The 19,744-nt window shown below is 45.5% G+C and overlaps 2 protein-coding genes across 4 annotated transcripts in view; one reads left to right on the top strand and one right to left on the bottom strand.

The window, feature by feature from the left end:
* LOC139050738 (extracellular globin-E1-like) overlaps positions 1–19,744 on the bottom strand; it is an 82,822-nt gene that overhangs the window by 5,111 nt on the left and 57,967 nt on the right. The gene's annotated exons all lie outside the window — the stretch shown is intronic.
* On the top strand, positions 191–18,475 carry LOC139050709 (lipase lipl-1-like). 2 transcript variants are annotated; one of them, XR_011509042.1, is made up of 9 exons: positions 191–346; positions 1,010–1,071; positions 4,618–4,732; positions 5,801–5,957; positions 7,012–7,104; positions 9,041–9,178; positions 10,199–10,270; positions 16,389–16,457; positions 17,987–18,475. XR_011509042.1 is itself a non-coding variant. In XM_070527351.1 (9 exons), exons 5-9 carry the CDS (start codon positions 7,081–7,083, stop codon positions 18,011–18,013), a joined length of 330 nt encoding a protein of 109 aa, XP_070383452.1. In that variant the 5' UTR covers positions 191–346; positions 1,010–1,071; positions 4,618–4,732; positions 5,807–5,957; positions 7,012–7,080; the 3' UTR covers positions 18,014–18,475. The 2 variants fall into 2 exon arrangements, 1 of the variants encoding a protein (XP_070383452.1); XM_070527351.1 differs by having other exon boundaries at positions 5,807–5,957.

The raw sequence follows: 19,744 nt of genomic DNA, 5'->3' as shown, positions 1-19,744 counted from the left end.
TGCGCCTACGGTTTTGCAAAACGCGAGTGATTCGCTCGCGTCAGCGTCTCGACTCCTTCCTGCAGAATGGGAATTTCGTCAGCGGCCACGTATCAACAGCGCACTGAAACTCGTGAGCGGATGAGAGACCAAAGAGTCGTACGATAAGAAGTGGCATAACAGCGTCTAGGAAACGGGCTCCACATTGCGAATGACAGTCACCGGTGCTTCGTCACGCGAGCTGCTGGCCGCCGAGATGGGCACCTTCACCATCGTTGCCACTTTGTGCCTTCTCTTTTCCACACTGACTGCAAGTTCGCTTGGAAACACAGACGATGAGCTAAAACTACAAGCCCACCTAAGCCCCGTAAGCGAAGCGTCGTCTCTATTCTCGTAAGATTGCTCATCGAATGTAGAGATGTTCCTGAAATAGTGAAACGTTTCCTTTGTTCGGATGCCCTACATGATCCTGCGAGAGTGGTCCGGCGTATCTGTTTCAGGTTTCAAAAGTTTAAAGCCGCGGAATCTGAAATGACGCTAAATTCCAAGCAGTTTGCGACCGATGCTAGTAAAACCACGCAACATGTTAATTTGCATGTGCTATAGTACGAGCTGGACTTGTACGGACTGGACTTGTGTGGAAAGCCACACAAGATATTTTACTGTTTGTAGACCACCTGAAAGTTTTCAGTTAAGGCGGTTTGGTCGGTGCTACGGTGATGTCAGGGATTGCATCTGGAACGAATATTTGTGCATTAGAAAAATATCTACTGCAGCGTCTCACTTTCGTGTGGCAATGTTCTGGCCAAGATTAGAACGACATCACAGCTCACCTCTAGACGGACGAATACCGAGGGTTCATCTCACTCGCATAAAAGCTTTTGACTCTATTAGGGTCGGTAGGTAAAAAGCATCCTGTTGGTTAAAGTAGAACATTCGTACATTTAGGTTTTGTCGTAGTGCAGTTCATGGATGACGGAAGAGCATCGCGTTCGTCGCGTTTCTGACGAGAAAAAGTGCCTGTACGCAGTGCGAGCTCATAAAGTACCACGGCTACCCCTGCGAGCTCAGCTACGCGACCACGGATGACGGGTACGTGATCGAGGTGGACCACATCCCTCACGGTCGCGGGGGTAGCCCTTCCGCTGCCGGCAACCAGAGGACGCCTGGCTACCCGGTCCTCTTGCTGCCTGTCTTCACAAGCGCCTCGGACATGTGGTTCCTGAACTACCCTTCGCAAAGTCCCGGCAAGTGCTCGAAGTAGAAGCTACCATGATCCCTCGAACACGTGGAACAATTACTACCTCGCCTCTACTACTCCCCCTCCACAACACCGCAGAGATCCGAAACCACCGCTCAATCTCTTATGGAATAGTGGCACCACTTGTTTGCACATTGCGTAAACTATAAGTAAAGTTTCGAAACAGATGAAACCAAGGCTAGGGAACGGTATCGGCCAATCGTTAAAAAGAACACAAAGAGGAAACAAAAAGGGCGCAAAGGACTTACAAAAGCATACGGTTTTTAGGGTACGTAATGGTACTCAGTGGCCCTAATTCTAAAGCTGCGCAATTGATGCAGCGACAGTGTAGGCAAGGGATACTTCCGGGAGCTACCCGAGGCTAGGCTGAGTGATGCAGGGGTGCACGTCTTTAGACGCAATCAATAAAGAGAAAAAGAAGGACAGCGGAGATACGCTGTTATTCTGAAGAGCGCACAAGTTCCAGCTGTTTTTCTCGAACAGTTCCATTTAGAAACTCTCTGCAGATGAAACACAATTTAAAACGTTGCCCGCAGATGACTTATTTGTCATACACTTTGCCCGAATTTTACATTTCCAAGCTGTTGCTCAAGAAATTTTTAGCGAAAGTCGGTACGACCCATACATTTTAAGCTTCCGTTCACGTCAGTCGTAGCATTTTCGAAAGATCAGCCGTAAGATCAGTCATAATGTCAGCAAGACATAACATAGCCCCCATCTTTGCCTAATTTTATCTCGGTGGCTGCTATAGTTATCCTGAGGCGCTATAACATAAATCTGTTCCAAACTGTTTATATTGCATTTCAGTAATCGGCCCTCCACGACTGGGGAGAAAATTTTCGGGCTATCTCCACTTCGCCTGTCTGCCACGCGACGTCGCATTGACGGCTGAAAACTCCCTGTCGAAAAAATGCTGGGTGCACATTCACTAAGCGTGATTGGAGTGAGGAAAAGAAAAAATTTTCATTTCTGATACCGCACGTTTTTCGTCATTAGCCCCCCTCCGCAATTGGTCAAAAGCTTTCCGGCTGCGGCCATTTCACCTTCCTCTCATGCGACGTCACAAAACCATGAAAACTAACCACATCAAAGCTACGAGTACGCATTAAACATGCCGTTAACATGCTGAACAAAATTGAACTTTTTAAATGCACATGTATTTCTATGCCTACCAAACGAGGAAACCCGTCCGTCCGTCACGTAAGAGAATCACTTTCAAGATAGCGCCCGCAATAGCGAGCGAATGGACATCCGTGCTGCCTCTCGCTTCAACGCGAGCTAAGCGGTGAGAACACAGCGCACACCAAGCTATCAGCACTCTGAGCTCCCTGTCCCCGTCGCAGATTGCTTTCACAATAGGGCTCGCGCGACCACGCGCTGCGCAGCCGCCTCCGGAATGTGCTTCATCACGGTTGAGAAATGTTCGCATCGAGAGGAGGTCGCGTTATCGACAACGTCTACGTGCGAGGTCGACCAAACGTGATACCGTTCCGTTGCGTCACGTACTACAGCACGCATCGGCCAGTGCTCGTCTTCCACGAAGCAGCGGCGTCATCCAAACGCACCATCATATAACACGAGTGAGCTTTGACCCTAGGAAGATGTGAAGGTGGTCCCCAAGTCCTTCCTGGAGGAGAGAGGCTGCCGCCTCCTGTAGAGCACATGTCGGGGAACGGTTCTTCGAGACACCTGGCCGCTCCGTCGAAATAGGGATTGGTGGTCGAAGTGGTTGGCGAGGCTGTACAGCATTTGCAGGCGTGTCCCCTATGAGTTCCTTACAGAGGCCACACAGTCGTCCCATGTGTGATGCTGGCCGGGAGTGTAGGCGGGTCAGGAGTGCTTGACCATCTGCGGCATGGTGTAGGTGATCAATGTGTCGTAGCCCCTGTTGCAGGAAGAGTAATGACAGGGGCCAGGCACCTGCGTCAGGCAAAGTGGCGGCCACTTGTGAGGTTCGGGGAACGCCAAGACAGATCTGTATTGCTGACCGTATTGCCACCCGGACAAACGGGTATCCCTGGGCCGGTCTCCACGGCCTCTTCCACAGCACGGCCTCCCACGAAGAGATGCCTCGTTGCTGCTCCGACTGAGAGTTGGCTGCTACTGGACGGCAGCCTGCCGGCACTGCCTTGGGAAAGCCACCTCGCCAGCCTGTGCCTCCTGTGGTGAACCAGAGACTCTGGAGCACCTCCTGCTGGCCGGCGCTGCTCACCTGCAGCACCGCGGCTGACTTCTGCAGGAGTTCCACCACCTGGGGCTCCAATGTTCACGACAGGAAGATATCCTCTTCCCCTGTCGTAATCAGCTACCAGCCTTCCTAAGTGTCGTCGATTACCTCGACTCGTCGGTGCTCTCGGTGAGACTATAGGAAATTTTTACAAAGACGGATAGCCTAACGGCCATCCCACCACCTCGGGATTCCTGATCCGCCACTACTTCGCTTCTGCTGGGTCACCTCCTATAAGGTCTACCTCCAGCCTACTCCTCCAGTCGAACCCACTGGGCCCTTCCGGCCGGGCTGCTCCGATGCTGCTGGACGACCCTCTACCTTTCTCCCTCCTAACCTCTCTCTCTTTTAATGCCATCTCCCTGACCCTGCTGGCGCTGAGCCACGCTCCCGCATAGGTTGCAGAAGATAGTGCTAGCCTTTCCTCTTTCCCCACAAGAACCACTTCTGTCTCTCTCTCTACTACTCGCCTCTTCGTCGTCTCCCTGAGGTAAAATTTTGGTGTCGCGACCGCGCTTTTCCGTTTCACGATTATTTCGGAGTCTTTCTCTCGTCATTATACTGCACGCAGCAGCATTGGGCGACAAAACAGCAAATGCTTACGCATCAGTTAGATAAATCCCACAGGATATTCTGCATGTATTTTTTTCGCAATAGCCGGGCATTGCCCCGTTTCAAACGAATAGAAAACGTCTTCCTACTGATCACCCAGGCACTGACTACTCGGAGCTGCTGGGGAGAACGGATTTATTTGCGAATAATAAAAAAAATTTACGTCGCAGTATAAAGTTGTCGAGCGCTTTTGGCAAGTGAATAAAGAACAATGATAATTATTTGAAGACAAAAACTTCGAAAAAGCACGCTGGAAAAGTTTCGTGCATCAAAAAAGGATTGTTAAGCAAACTAGATCATGTGGCTTTCTTAAAAAGTTGTGTGGTCAGTGATCTGTGGAATAAGATCGCTGAACGCAATTCCACAGGCAACAAACAGAAAAAGATACGGTTATTTGTACGTAGCAATGAGGTAGCATTTCTGGGAATATTGTTCTGGGTAATAATGCGAGTCGCCTCATTCTGTATGGACTGAATACATGAACAGAGACAGTAATTGGTATTATTGCAGTAGTAAATCTCCCCATTTCTTTCTTCAGGCTTCCTGCTCGTTGACCGGGGCTTTGACGTGTGGTCCATGAACTCGAGGGAAGCGAAACTGCACTCGAACCACACGACCCTCTCTCAGAATGACCACAAGTACTGGCGATGGAGGTACGCCCTTGTACTCAGCGTACGCTAAGGAAGGTGTGAACAGCGCTATAGCTTTGATACTGCTTTCTTTGAATGCCTTTGAAGCGAAGATTTTTTTGCGAAAGCTCCAGAAATTTGGTTACTGTAGGTGCTGCTGTTGCTGCCTTTGAGGATAGCTCATACTCACTAGAACATACTCAGCGCGGATTGGCTCATATATTATAACCATCCATATGACTTATCTATGTGCCTGTGCACATATGTAAACATGAGCGAAACAACCGACGAAAGTTATTTGCTTTCAAAAGATGCAAGAACGACACAGTGACGGCATAGATATTGACAGTTTGTTCTGAGGCCAGGGCAATTTGTTATCAGCGATGATCGATTGCATTACATCCTTAAAAATCCTATGAGTGAGCCTAGATGTTTAAAGAAATTTTAATTAGTTACAATCTCCTCCAACATGAACACATACCTTGAAATTCGTAACCTCACACGCGCAGTGCTTTGGCGCAGTGCTTTAGGCGCAGTGCTTTAGGCGCGAAATTAAAAAAAAAGTACAGAGCTCTCACTGTCATGTCCTCATAAACAACCGGTTACAGTGAAACTAACGAAAATGTATTTTTGACAGAATGCTTCGTCATACTAAAATAATTAAGCGTTTCTTTTTAGAATCGCGTTAAGGTCATAATGAAAACGATAAAAAAGGTGTTAAGAAAAAAGACATTTGCCAGCTGTCACACACACACACACACATGCGCACGCGCACACACACACACACGCGCACACACACGCACACACACACGCGCACACACACACACACACACACACACTCACACACACACACTCACACACACACCCACCCACCCCCACACACACACAACACACACACACACACACACACACACACACACACACACAAACAAACACGCGCGCACAAAGCACGTGCGCGTCAAGCCCGCTCACGTGTTGACTGTATCTCGGCATCCTGTTCCGTTCCGCACCATTAAGTTCAGCCACTGCATTCGTGGCATCTCGTGTTTCCGCTGTATGTTTCGATAACTGCGCTTAACGTTTCGACACGAGTTGCAGCTTCGACGAGATCGGCCGCTACGACACGGCGGCGTGCGTGGACCACGTTCTCGAGGCCACCGGTGCCCCGAAGCTCACGTTGATGGCCCTGTCCCAAGGTGTGGTCACAGCACTGGTCTTGCTGTCTACGCGCCCGGAGTAAAACGAAAAGGTGATGGGCCTCGTCCCATTCACGCTCAAGATACGGTATAAAGGAAACACTAAAGGGAGAAGAGAGTTCGCAAATTATCCTTCTGCAATACCTACAAGCCACATCTCAAAGGCGGAACATGCTTAGCTAGCCAGCAAAGATGCCGAAACCACAGACAGGTGGCAACTGTATCGCGTTAACACGACTTACACACAACCTGTAGACATGATAGCATAGGAATATAATTCGAATATAAGAGGAAACGTAATTATGCTAGGCTGAAACTTCAAAGCTGCGGTTTGTTTTTGTGTGAGCCAAACCGCACACGTGAACGTGAAAGAACCTGACCAACTAGAGGCTAACAGCTTTGCTGTAAAAGAAAGCTTTGAATGCGCAATAGCTTGCAGTGAGGGACTTTCAAGACCTTTCAAGACCTCTATTAAACAAAAAAAAATGGGAGGGTGGGCAACTGTCTTTTCTTTTTAGAGCAGTAACTCCTTGTCCACTTTCGAGGGTGTTACAAGTGTGCTCGTCTTGCTAGAAAGGCCACGATTACCCCCTATGACAACTCGAGTCACTTATCGTGAGAACATACCTCTTGCAAATTGAATTGAACGCAGGAATAAAAATTCAACAACAACAAATTAGTGCAATAATTCTTCTTTTTTCTACACGCGCACAAGATGCCCAATGTTTTGTGGACAACTAAGCATCCGCGTATATACTATAAAACACTGTAAAATGATCGGCGCAACATTTTTTGTTTGACTCTCAGGAATGTTTTAAGTTTTAATGAATTGAAGGAGGAAACAGTGCTTTATGTTTCTTTTTCGTTATTTTGGGGCAATAACGCTAGTAAAGTCTTCCTTGAAAAAAGTGTGCCAACCGTTAATACCTATTTTTTATTGCTTCGGTTTCACTGTCAAGAGGTTAGCGCGGATCGCAGGCAGCCTGAACGCGTATATTAACTCATTTCTCGTTAGTCGACATTAAATTTTTTTTGTTGACTTGCGCCGATAGAGGCGTTGTACGCTATGGAAACATGATGAATGTGGTCATTCTTTTTCACGTGCAGGTCGACCTCGTCATAGGATATGGCCCCGTGGCCAACATCACACACTCGGGGCCACCCATATCAGTGGCAATGCCGATAATATCCCCCGTGCTTGTAAGTGGTCTCTTTATAAAATCGCGGGTATTTACAGAGACATTAGAATAGGCTAGACCCCTGAGCATAGTATATGTTAAAGAAACCTCGTAATTATAATCACTGCAAACGCTCCTTACGTTCTCAGTCCTTTTGTGCATTGAATTATCGCAAGCTTTCTCTGAGAGGCGCCAAATAAAAGCACTGACTCTGCCCCCATTTCGCGGTATACAGAAATCTGGGTGGTATGACGCTTTAATTAGAGCTTAGCAAAGAATGAAAAACAGTCAATGCCAGTTTTCGTGCGGTCAATATGTGGTGACAGTATAGGCTATGGGATGATTTGTGCTGGTCACGAATTCCTGCAAGGCAGGGTATTTAACCTGAAAACATCGTTTTTGATGTTAAAGGAGCGTTTCACAAGTCATTTTAATGGGACTTTCTGTCAGGCTTATGCAACTGAGATGCTGATATTGCCACTCATAACGACTGGTCATAAAGTACTCTCGTCTTTTAAATTGTATACTCACTTTATTCCGACATACACAATGAAATCTTGAAAATATACCTTTTACTATGAAAAACAATATTGCTCACTCTTACAGGAATAATGAAACAGTGAGATCTTAATTTGTGCATCTGGCTTGTAATTTACATTTAATATTCGAAACCTGTTGTACCACGATGAAATTGGGTTGGCTTGCGTGTTGACATTCGCCATATAAGCAGGTCACTTTACGTGACATAATTCGATGCCTTTTACAAAATACCTTCAGTAAATACTTTCAAATTTGCAACCATACAGTTATGTCAACTGGTTCAAGACAAGGGTGATTGGAGATCGATGGTCCAGGCCCTCACTCTCCAGTGGGCATAATATGGGCTCAATATGGCCATTATTGCAGTGCAGCGTTCACTTAAGCTAACGTCATTTTAGAGTTTTCGATCATATTGACTCTTTGAGAGAGCATGTGTTCACACCGCAGAGATATTTTTTTTTGTAATTAGAAGTGATTTTTCAAATGTGCAGTAGAGCATGTAGGGCAATTAGGCCTGTTCAAGGGGATTACCTGAAGAGGAATTTAGTTGCTCGACAAAGGGTATTTTTCAGACAACTAAACTAAACGATTCAATATTCCGTCCTTCATTATTACTCTCGAGCGCATGTTGCAATTCGTAAATAGAAGCATAGCCTTACTGAAGACATGTCTGCTTGACAGATCCTCTTCTAAATCTATCTCCACATTCGCGATATATTTTATAACTTGATACAAATTCCTTTGAATTTTAGTTTTTTCGAAAGCATCTCTTTAGTAGTGCGGCAATTAAGCGGAAATGCAATGATATTTTTGGCGGAATTTAGGGTCGAATATTTCAGAATTGGGACTATTGCTTTAGGATTTCTGTTAAGTACACATGACTGTACCACTATTCAGCTTCAATTTTGCAAATGCAACAACTGACATTAAGTTATTGTTGAAAAAATACATTTGTTAGCATTCTTAAATAGCTACCCGGACATCGTGATTCGTCGTTGAAGTAATGCCCGCCTCTTCGGGTAATTTGCCAGAAAAGGCACTGAAGTGCTGTCACAGTCGTTTTTTTTAATGTCAATTTGAACTTAAAAGCAGCTGGCGTATTTGTTGGAGACAGTTCTAATCAATCAATCAATCAATCAATCAATCAATCAATCAATCAATCAATCAATCAATCAATCAATCAATCAATCAATCAATCAATCAATCAATCAATCAATCAATCAATCAATCGATCAGAGCCATCTTCTCAATGCAAACCAAAATTATTATTCTGTGCTCTGTATGTCCACCAGTGACGCGGACATGCAGATAGGCGTTCGTACCTCGGTGGCACCGAAACTGCCAACACGATAGTGTTTTGTTCGGGCAAGCACGGAGACTGGAAATGTAATCCAACCGAGCGTGCCTCTTTGGCGCAGTTGGCGTTTGATCCATTGTCCAAAGGAGGTTACCTGGGATCAAGGCTTGTCTCCAAAATGTGCCATTTCGTCACCAACCGTCTGTGCCCTCGTTTGATGACGCTAACGCACCTGAGCAGCCCGCTTCAGCTTAACAAGGTGAGCTCCAATAGGAATAATGCACATGAAGGAAGCGTTGCAGATGAGTCACCTGGTGACCAATACGAGTCCTATGTGGACCTGACGAATGATTTGTTCTGTGGGAAAAAAATACGCGGTTCCAATAGAATGTTGCTAGGAGCATAGACACATAGATCGCAACAAAGAAACCAATCCAGCTTTCAGAACTTTGGAACATTGGCTACTTTTGTGTAGGCAACAACGTGCGGTACGACAGTTGTGGACAAGACGTTAACATAGTACGGGAGCCGGTGCCACCATACTTAGCCGAAAAAGGAAGCATGTTTCGATTGCCTATTCGGCGACGAGATGCCGCAGATGCTTGAGCACCCATGTTAGGATCTGTAGGGAACAGAACTGGCATCCTTAGACATTGCTACCTTTTCGTGTTGATCGGCAAAAATACGTAGGTTGAGACGCTTACTAGCCTTCGCCCAAAGAGTTGAGCAGCTAGCAATATTTTTTTTTTCAGTGTAGACGTGCTTTGCAAAAGGCGATTGCACTTTTAAAATAAATGTTTTGGAAGCGGACGCCAGCTAAAACCAGGTACAACGCAAGGGCTTCTTTCGTTGAATTCAGCTGCTCTCTTATCCGCTGTTCACGGCTGGACAATCCCTTAGATAACGCGGGCCAAGCTCCACTCTGATCATTGATGAAGCGCGAAAAGAAATAGCGTTTCGACAGAACTGCTTCATTATCCCAGACATGGTTTCTGCCAAAACATTATTGCGCAATATAATCTCTCGCAAACACTGCCAGGTGGTCTTAAATTTTCTTAAATAGACCTTCAATCACATTGTTCAGTAAAACGCATTGCCATAGCTCTATAATTGTTTTATCAAAATTCTTAATTATTCGTTGCTGCCAAAAAAAGCTGTTCAAATAGACATGAAAAGTGTTGTTATTTTCATCATTGCTCGAAAATAGCAGGCTCGGTGTTCGCAACCCTGACGCGCCAAACGCTCCAGCGTGTAGCTGTTGAATTGCTTGCCATTTCAGACGCGGGTACCAGTGTATGTCGGCCACTGGCCTAGGGGTACGTCATTACAAAACATGCGCCACTACCATCAGGTAAGTTTCTTGGTTCGTAACAAGGCGCTTTCATACACACGACGGGCTTGTGGGAGACCGCACCGCTCTTATACTTTGATGACATATTATGAGGTTGAACGTTCTAAACTAACGCAGGATCTTTTGTAGGCGCCACATTGGAGGAATCTTGACAAAATTTCGCCACCTGGGTATTTTTTAACGCTCCTAACAGCACCGATATATGGGAATCGTTGCATTCTGCTCCGCGCAAAATGCTGCCACCATTGTCGAAAATTGAGTGCACTAGTTGCTTCTGCTCGACAGAACACAACAGCGAGTAATCACTGCAGTCAGTCCTACGCCCAACAAAACACGCGGTTCACGGGTCGTTGCTACCATTTATTTCCATCTGTGGAAGCAAATTACTTGACTCCATTAGAGAATACCCTCGTATTTTCTCTGGCATTCCCTAAAGAAGCAGCTTTACAAGACGATTTTGTTAAGACCCCATGATATAATCTAAAGATTAAATGGATGGTACAACATAATATAGAATAGGCAGAACATTGGTTTGTGCTGTCGTATGCCCCGTCAATGGTGAGTTGTGTTAACTAATTCAACCAACAGTTTAGTCGGGATAATTACACCATCAAGAACAATAATAGAAAGAAGATACATAAAATTGCTTTAGTACAATGGAGCCGTTTGTAGTTAAATGCTCCCATCCGATTTGCAGTACAAATACAATCATTGGTAAATTTGTTCATGTTTACCAATCGACTTCAGTCTGAAAAGATTCCATTTTTACTTTGGTCAGATTCATGTCGACAGCGTGGTTTTCAAAAGGTTCTCATCAAATTCTTGCTTGAGAGGGGTCGAATTTGAAGTGTTCAAGAGTCACCTGTACAAGTTCATTCACCCCCCATTTCTGCCCCATCGTCAACACTTTTTTTATTTTCTCTCTTTTTACCTCCATTACCTTCTCCCCAGTGCTGAGTAGGTCAGAACTTTGATTCAGGCTGAGATTTTAGTTTTCTATCATAAAAAATATCTCTGTCTCTCTATCCAATTTCTGCAACATTTCCACGGAACGTGGAACAGAGGGCCGTTCGTGGGATCGTTCAACTATCTACGGCAAAGCTCAGGTAGAACAACATGGGCAGAAATACATTGTTATTGAGCTACGGCATCGCATTACCACGTAGCTGTACAGGCGATACTATAGCGGACGCTCTAATTGATCGTAGAACAAAAAACACGAAGATCGGCCGCGCGCGTTATCAAAGAGAACATCCAGCGACAACAGACTTGTCATTTGGAACTATGCAGTTTGGCTGCTGCCACAAGTAAAGTTACAATGCGCTTTAGCACTTTATCGAAGCACCATGCCAGTAAAGCTGCTAGGCACCCTAACTCTCTGCTGAGGTTTTGCCACATGTTCAATCACTACTCTTTAAAATGCAATATATTTTCTCACAAAACAACCTTACTTCCCAGCTTTCTCGAAATTTTGTTATTTATGTATGGGCATTTAATTTCTCATTTGTGTGGCCAATCCCCGCCATAGGTATGTGGCATGTTGGAAAGGCTTAAACCTCAATGTAAACATCAAGCTGGCCAGGAGCGCCGCATGCTGCTCCGCTGGCCATCCACCTCACGGTCACAACTGCAGCGACAAATAAATGTAGATGGTCCGCAACTACGGGCCACTCAGATAGTAAATAGAAGAAATATGCAGGCCTAAAACACGTGTTCGAATCTATGTGAACGAAATCCTAGTGAGGCGCTTCTCTAGCACGTAAGTGCTTTAGGTCGCTTGCGCTTGCAACGTGAGGTGTCGCACATGCCAACCTTCTTCTGTAAGAGCACGAGAAAAGTACGCGTCCGATTGGGGCCTATTGGTTAGATAAACCAGTTGTCGAGCTGGGAGACCAAGGTCGGATCCCGCCATTGGGCGCGTAGTTCTTTTTGCGTGTGAGTTACTTGGCGAGACATCAGCGTCGGCAAATCCCAGCAGGAGCAGAAGCCACGGTCGGCAAAGTCCGAGTAGGATTGCTACGAGGGCATCGCTTTAAATAAGGGAGGATCACTGTCGGAATTACATTGTCCTTAAACGTGACCGAAGAGCCAGCGCAGTATAGAGAGGATGTCGAAAACGGTGTTTAACGTTTCAACAATCGCAACAATAAAAAAAGCAGGAAAAAGGTGCTGAGAAGTGCTGGAAGGGCCAATGCTCGTATATAACATAACGCAATTTCCAAAACGGCGCAAGCAAAGTAAGCTCATTGATTAGACTGAGCACTGAAATCGAACAATAATGCAGTTTCTTCAAATCACCACGCTAGCCATGTTCCTTTCAGGCAGTCGCTACCAGTGAAGGTGAAAAACCGGCAGAGACCTTTAACACAGCCTACGCGTGGGAAGGCGAAAGCGTTGTAGTCGCTTTGGTGATATTTTTTTTCTCCGCATTCCTTTTCCGCGCGAACTCTCTCCCGCATTTTAACTGCGCCTTGGTAAATGAGCCTACAAACAGCACTTGCGTGTGGGCTCCCTTGCCGAATGAAAACGCGCCAGCCATCTCAACGCGTGCACTTGCCCGTGAGTATAGTTCACAACCCAGAGGACCGCTCAACGACATTCCCTTGCACATTATAGCTTTTCATTTGATACGTTCACGACACGGCGCCCTTCCTAGCCATTCATTGGCTGCACCGTCACGTGCCCAACGCCACACAACTAGGCCACAGGTTTAGCCAACTAGATGGCTGCGACGTGACGCGCGCAATTACGCACGCACTAGGCACAGATTTAGTCAACTAGAAGCGTGGAATTGCCGTGGTGTTGGTGTTCAATCTTTTTAAAGCGAAAGCTTTACTAGCCGCGAACTTGCGATTTCGCCGTGGCTGTGCTCCGAGGAGGCACATGACGTCACAGCGCGTTCCTCGTCGTTGCGGTCGCCTCCGCTTGATTCGCCAGCTGCGTTGCATGCCTGATAACCTGTCGGAGGATTGAAAAGGAGAGCTCGCGTGCGCGGCAACCATATACTAACCATAACCATATAACCGTCTATACTGTCGCCACAGTTGAGGCGACAGTATAGACGGCGACAATTCTGATAAGCAGGAGGAGGCCTGGAATCGACATCAGAACGAGATTACGAGGAAACGAATCGCCCAGGAAACAGACGAACAGCGCGCCGAACGACTGGCTAAATGCCGTAACATAGCTAGACAACCAGGCTAACCTGGACTTGCAATAAAGATTAACCAAGGCTAACCATGCTGATGCCTTAGCTTTCGCTATGTATATCGTGGCATAGCCGAGTTGAGAAACTGCAATTTTTGTGTACGTGTTATTGCAAGCGAGCATCTACGTGGTCTTAAATTGCAACAGGTAGAAGTGCGGTTGCTGGCCTATGCCGAGGGCATTGGCACTTTCTGTATAGATTATGATAGTATTCGGTATGTTGTTAAAACTGTGAAAACGTTTGTCTTTCGAGCGGAAGCTCTGTGAACTGGGGAAGGTCTCTGTGGTTTTGGCACTGCTACTGGCCTGCCTAGGCCAGACACTTATGCGAATTTCAGTTTAGTGACCCCTCCGGTTAAGTATTTGGGAGTGCCCTTAGGAAATTATCAGGATAGTGAACCCTACTGGCACAAAGAAATTGACACACTTGCGCGAGAAAACCAGTAACTGGAACGGCTGTAATCTCTCTGTTTTTCAAGATCGACAGTATGCAACTTATCCCTTATCCGTGACTTGCGGTACCTGATACAAGCGATACCCTGCTCTAGAATGAATGTCCAACAACTCCACCAAATATTTGCAGAGTTTGTTTGGGGCTTCTCATGGGAGTGATCAAGCCGAACCAATTTGTTTAGGCGAGTCCGCGATGGCGGGCTCTCGTTAGGCCATTTGTACCTACTTGAAATAGTTGGTCAGTTTATGTTCTGGAGAGACGTAAAAGATCCGTCCCTTCGAACAGTGTGCCAGGCACGGTTGGGTATTGCCTTACTAAATCTTGTGGTCTCAACGAATCCTGTGCACAGTTACATTCAGGGTTATTTAAAAGAGGTTGTTATATCGACCCGTCTTTCTGTGTGCGTATTTCTCTGAACTTTTTACGTGATGTGATTCGAAAAAGGTTACATTGAGACCTGTGTGATGTGGTGTTGCCTGTGCCACTACAGATATCCTTGTACAGTGCCAAAAGAGGAAAGGATGTGGTTAAGCTTGTCAAAAAGATAATGGTACCACCAGATGTTAAAATCTTTTTTATTCGCTTACACACCGGAACAGTGATCGTTAAGACATGGAGGGCGGAAAGGGGACTTTTTGTGGATAGCTTACAAAGGACTTTTAAAGAAAGACTTCCTGCTGCACCCTCAGGGAATCCGGTTTTTGGCTATCGACCAGTAAGATGGAGTGTCTTATGATATAATCATACTCATTGTACTGCACAGTGTGTGGAAACGCCGTATGTATGGCCGAAATGCAGATGGCGCTAGAGTGGCGCGCACTATTTCAAAGAAACCATTCACAGTTATGTTGAAGAACAAAAGTCACAAATACCTTTGCCAGACTGGTTGCCATTTGTGGAATTGCTTTTTTATATGAACTTTACTTAGAATTACGTTCTCCAAAGCAGGAGAACTTCTTTAACATTTCACTAATTTTATGTATTTCTGTTCTGTGATCTTTGCAAGTGGCAACAAAAAAAAAAGTCGCCATCGAGTCAAGGAAGCGTACTCGCCTTGATCCCCGGAGGCCCGGGTTTGATTCCCACCCACACTGAAATTGGCTTACTATTCCTTTTAAAGGCATTAATCTACAGTGTTTACAAGAACCTCCCTGAGAATAGGATGACAATTGGAGTGTTTCTTTGATGTGACTTTATTCTTTGCCGTCGGTCATTTTTAGTACTATCATTTTGTCCAGCCGCCGACTTGAACACCGGATTTTCGCGTAATGAAGCATATAATAATTTCGCGTTAAGAAGGCTGAGTCATTTTAATATATACTTACTAGCCACAGTGGCTCTGTGATACTCCACCGTGCGGCTGAATACAAGGTGGCAGGTTCGATTGCCCGCCGCCTCGTAAACATGGGGGCGGAACGCGAAACCACATATATTTCGGCACACACTGAACAAGTTAAGTACAAGTGGCCTAAATTATTCTGCAGCCCTCTATTACAGCGTCTCGTGTAGAGCACTGAGCAAAGTTGACACCAGGGGGATATTCTGTAAGAGTCCACCTAGTGGACATATCCATTTCGTCTTTGCTGAAGTGCTACACAACTACACAACTTGACAGTAAATAGGGTCTAAACGCAGTTGTCAAAGATAAATCTGTCTTAAGGTGGGAGTACAAGCTCTTTTACGTTGGCAACACTCTTGCGGCAATGGTCATCCGAACTCCCGATCTTCGGTTGGGAGCTATCCAGTATGCCACGCCGTAGACTAGTCCAGTGCACTTCAGATTTCCGTTTCTACACATATAGTTCACCCAGCAATTTCTTTCCACTACTGCTCTATCCAAGCCCAGAAACCTTTCCGGAAAACTAAGAGGTTGTAAGAGGCCAGAAACGCAACATATATTCACCTTGAGTGAAGGCAAGGGGCCGAATCATGAGAATACCATAGACATATGCCAGAGATTGAGATATGCTGTATGTTGCGTTAGTAAAGCAACGGTGGTAGCATTAGTGTGCCCATTGAAAAGAAAAAAGAAAATGTCTTAATGCTTTTAATGGACTGACATGCAAATTTACTCGGTGGTAAGTGCAATCATTCTCAATTGGGAAAACTACTTATTTGTCGCTTTTCTGTCAACGTGCTTCGTTGCATTAGAAACCTTGCAGCACTTGACCAAAGTATACGCATAGCATTGGTTCAGACATAGCGAGAAAATGGAAAGCTGTGCTTACACCTCTATTGATGTAAGACAGGCGTCAATGGGTGTAGAATAGCCTTTATGTAGGGTGCATACAAACACCCTACATTAAGAATGCTTTACAGGAACCACCTCATCAGCAGATTTTAAGAACACCTTTTGAGTACACTCTTAAGGGTGTTTATCCGTTTACTGACGGACCATGCATAGGGTTTAAGTATTCTCTGAAGACGAAACGAACTCCTGTGAAAACCTTTTTTCAGGTGTACAAGGCCAAAAACTTCATCATGTACAACCATGGAGTGTTGGAAAATCGACGGCGATATGGCCAGGCAAGTAGCGCGGAAATGGTTTGCGCCTGAGGTTTGTTATTCAAGCACGGAGCATGTAAGCCACCTGGAAAGTTTATAAAGAAACTGCTGCAAAAAGTTGAATCTTTGTGGCCGAAGTGGGCTCAGGAAAATTGAAATATACTGAAAGACGGAGTCCATGATTTGATGAAAAAACAATTGTAGTAGTTATATTGGAGTGCTAGATGCAGTGTGACGGGTTAATGTGTTATAATGCTATAACGCAATAAAAAGAAATATACAATCATTACTTCAGGCATGGTCGCAGAAAAAGTTTTCATTGGTTAGGACCGTAGTTGGATTTTCATCAGGACCGCCCTCTAAACGCGACGTTCATGCCTATTGGCGAGATAAGTGCAACGAATCAGGGTAGACTATTGCTTTTTTTGTTTCTCCCGCAATACCTGTACGTTATATATACACGTGGTCATGCTTGTTAGCAATGTTTACGTCCTTCTGACTCTTCTACTCAAAATTGACTCGCCAAACCTGCCGTGCGAAAGTGGATGCCCAACGAAGGTGTTGCAAAACCTCCACTGCGACTGCTGAGTAGGGTATCCAGTGATGGTTCGGATGCTTGTTTTGAGCTTGTTCTTTATTGAGACGTATGCTGCTCTGCGCATCGTATGGGTGATTTCAATGTATGTATGCACTGTTCGCTTCACTTCACTGAGTGCTTGTAGCCTTTGCATTATGAGGGGGATGGGCCATTGCATTTAACATGAAAGTGCTTTATACCAGGGTCCACCATCAACTTCCTGTAACGGATGTGTAGGAGCCGTGAAGAGAATTACTGCATCATGACACAACGAGCGCCGATGAGATGCTGTGCGCTAAGGAACTCTGCAATGTGGTCGCACGACCCGCTAGTCGGCCGCCTTTCGCTACAGCGGAGCATGATTTCACGAAGAAAACCTGCAGCATCTTCTGCAAAGACACGTTTCAGTTTCGTGTTCTACCGATTCCTATGAAAGAGGAATCGACCGTATATTTTTTTGCTTGATTAGGGGGTAGGAGCCATTGCTGCTGATAGTAATGGTAACGCGACAAATGCCGACCACCGAGAGGCTAAAAGCTTCGCTGTATTATTAGGTTTTGTATGATGTCTGCTTGTTTTGACGGCGCCTTTCAGTGAGTAATCAGTGCAATATAGCGTACGAGTTGAATGTTTCGATTTTCATTCTATGTTTCATATTGTGCTCCATAGAGAACGTCACTGAAGTAAATAATAGATTCTGCCGAAATGCGCAACCGCTCAACCATGAAGCTTTCATTCCCAGAATCCTGAGAATGAAAGCTTCATTCTCAGGCCACACACACACTTCACACTTCATTCTTCAAAGCCCCCCCCCCCCCCCCCCCCCCACACACACACACACCATATGTATAGAATCTATGCTTTTATGTTACTATTCGAGTCTAGGCTAGATCATGTGGCATGTTTGCAGAAAGTGAGGCTAAAAGGGCCAGGTTAACTGCGCCTTATTGTGCTTTGTCTTGGACATTTGCAGATGGCACCCACCGGCGTACCCTCTTGAGCTAATCACGGCCCCCATTGCTCTATTCTCATCGGAAGGTGACCTGGTGGCTGACACCCGTGACGTGGAAGATCTGGTGACAAGACTCGGCTCGAGCGTAGCTTTCCACCGCATTGTACCCCAGACAACGTTTGGGCACGCGGACTTTGTCGCGGGATATAATGCCAACGAATTCTTGCACGATGTTGCATTTGATCTCATCCGAGAGCACGCTACGCGGCGGTTGTGACAAAATTGCTGCCTCGAACGCTTACGCTACCTTCGATTTACCAGTGTCTGTAAGATATTAATAAAATTTGCTGTACCAGTAGATAAAGAAGAACTCTTGGTTCCACAGCGGAGCACAATTGGGCGAGTTGGTGCTTTCTTGAAGACAATGCAGCGCAGGGACACATTCATGATGGTAGTGAGTTAACCAGGAGCAACCTACCTGGCACTGCGGGACACGAGTTTTACGATGAGAACACTGTGATGGAGAAGTGCAAGTTTGCCTAATAAAATGTTCCTGTTGTGCTCTAAGGCTGTGCTTAGTCATTCAATACAAGGTGGCCAATAAGTCAGATGTGCCAGCAGAGTCCCACCTCAAAGAAACTTAAATGGTGGTAAGATTTGGAGGCTGTTTAATAGTGAGATCTTTTTTTTGAGTCTCTACGTCACTGCATAGCTTTTCTTGAGCCTAATACTCCAAACTAATTACACTGATTATGCACGCATCGTGTCTAGGTATACTTAGCGAACGACCACAGGAGTTTTTGCATGACTCTTTGCCCTTCCTTAGTGATGCTTTTATTGTTAATTTTTCTACTTTAACTGTGTGCTGGAAATATTTCCAACAGCCAGTTTATTTAGTTAGTAGACTGTATAGCAAGCTGTTACTCAATTGCTGCATCTTGCTGCCTCTTTGTTTAAACGGAATGTAGGCATTCGCCAAGCCTTCTGTGCTTTTTAGACTACAAGCTTCAGCAACGTTGCAGTTCTTGTGCCGGATGTTGGAAATAAAATGACTGACTTTGAGCTCATGTCCATGAGAAAACAAAGCTTTACGTAGTGCGATAAGAGCTTTAATGTGCGATAAGAATGTTTGAGAGTGTTATCAAGTTGTTTGCCTCGCACATGCGAACAATAGGAGTGATTAGTGCCGTTGCAGGACAGTTTCTTGCTGCCGCATAGCACAGATAGCACAGTTCGATAGCCTACTGGATCCGGGAATAACGGGACCGGAAGGACCGCATATATTGTAAAGGGGTGTTTCGATGTTCTCCCAATAGACTACTTACAAAAAATGCACCGAAAATTTAATGCGTTGCTCTTTCCCGTAGCTTCTGGCCGTCCTAGCCGCTAATCTCACTGAGTTCGCAGTACTTCAAGCAAAAAATATAGAGCGCTGAAATTGCCATGTATATGCATATTTACTGCATCTGTAGTCCAGGTAGCCAGTCGTAGCACGGAGTGCTTGGCCAAGTGCGGTACAGCGGAAAGTCCCACAATACTTCATGGTGGAGTACTTCACTGCAAACCAAACTATGAGCAAGAACGTGAAGAACTTAGACAAAAAGCGCACAAGAAAGGGTATACCATCTAATGGTCACTGACAGTCACACACACAAAAAAAACACACATTAGCGAGAGTAAGCAAGATTCACGGAGTCACAAGGAGTTTCCTATTTGCACCAAGTTCTATGTGCCTGAATGATGATGATGAAAAACTTTATTTATCCCTCTTTAAAGGGA

This window comes from Dermacentor albipictus, chromosome 10, assembly GCF_038994185.2.
Source record: "Dermacentor albipictus isolate Rhodes 1998 colony chromosome 10, USDA_Dalb.pri_finalv2, whole genome shotgun sequence".
Taxonomy (NCBI): domain Eukaryota; kingdom Metazoa; phylum Arthropoda; class Arachnida; order Ixodida; family Ixodidae; genus Dermacentor; species Dermacentor albipictus.
This window is presented reverse-complemented; position numbering and strand designations above follow the sequence as displayed.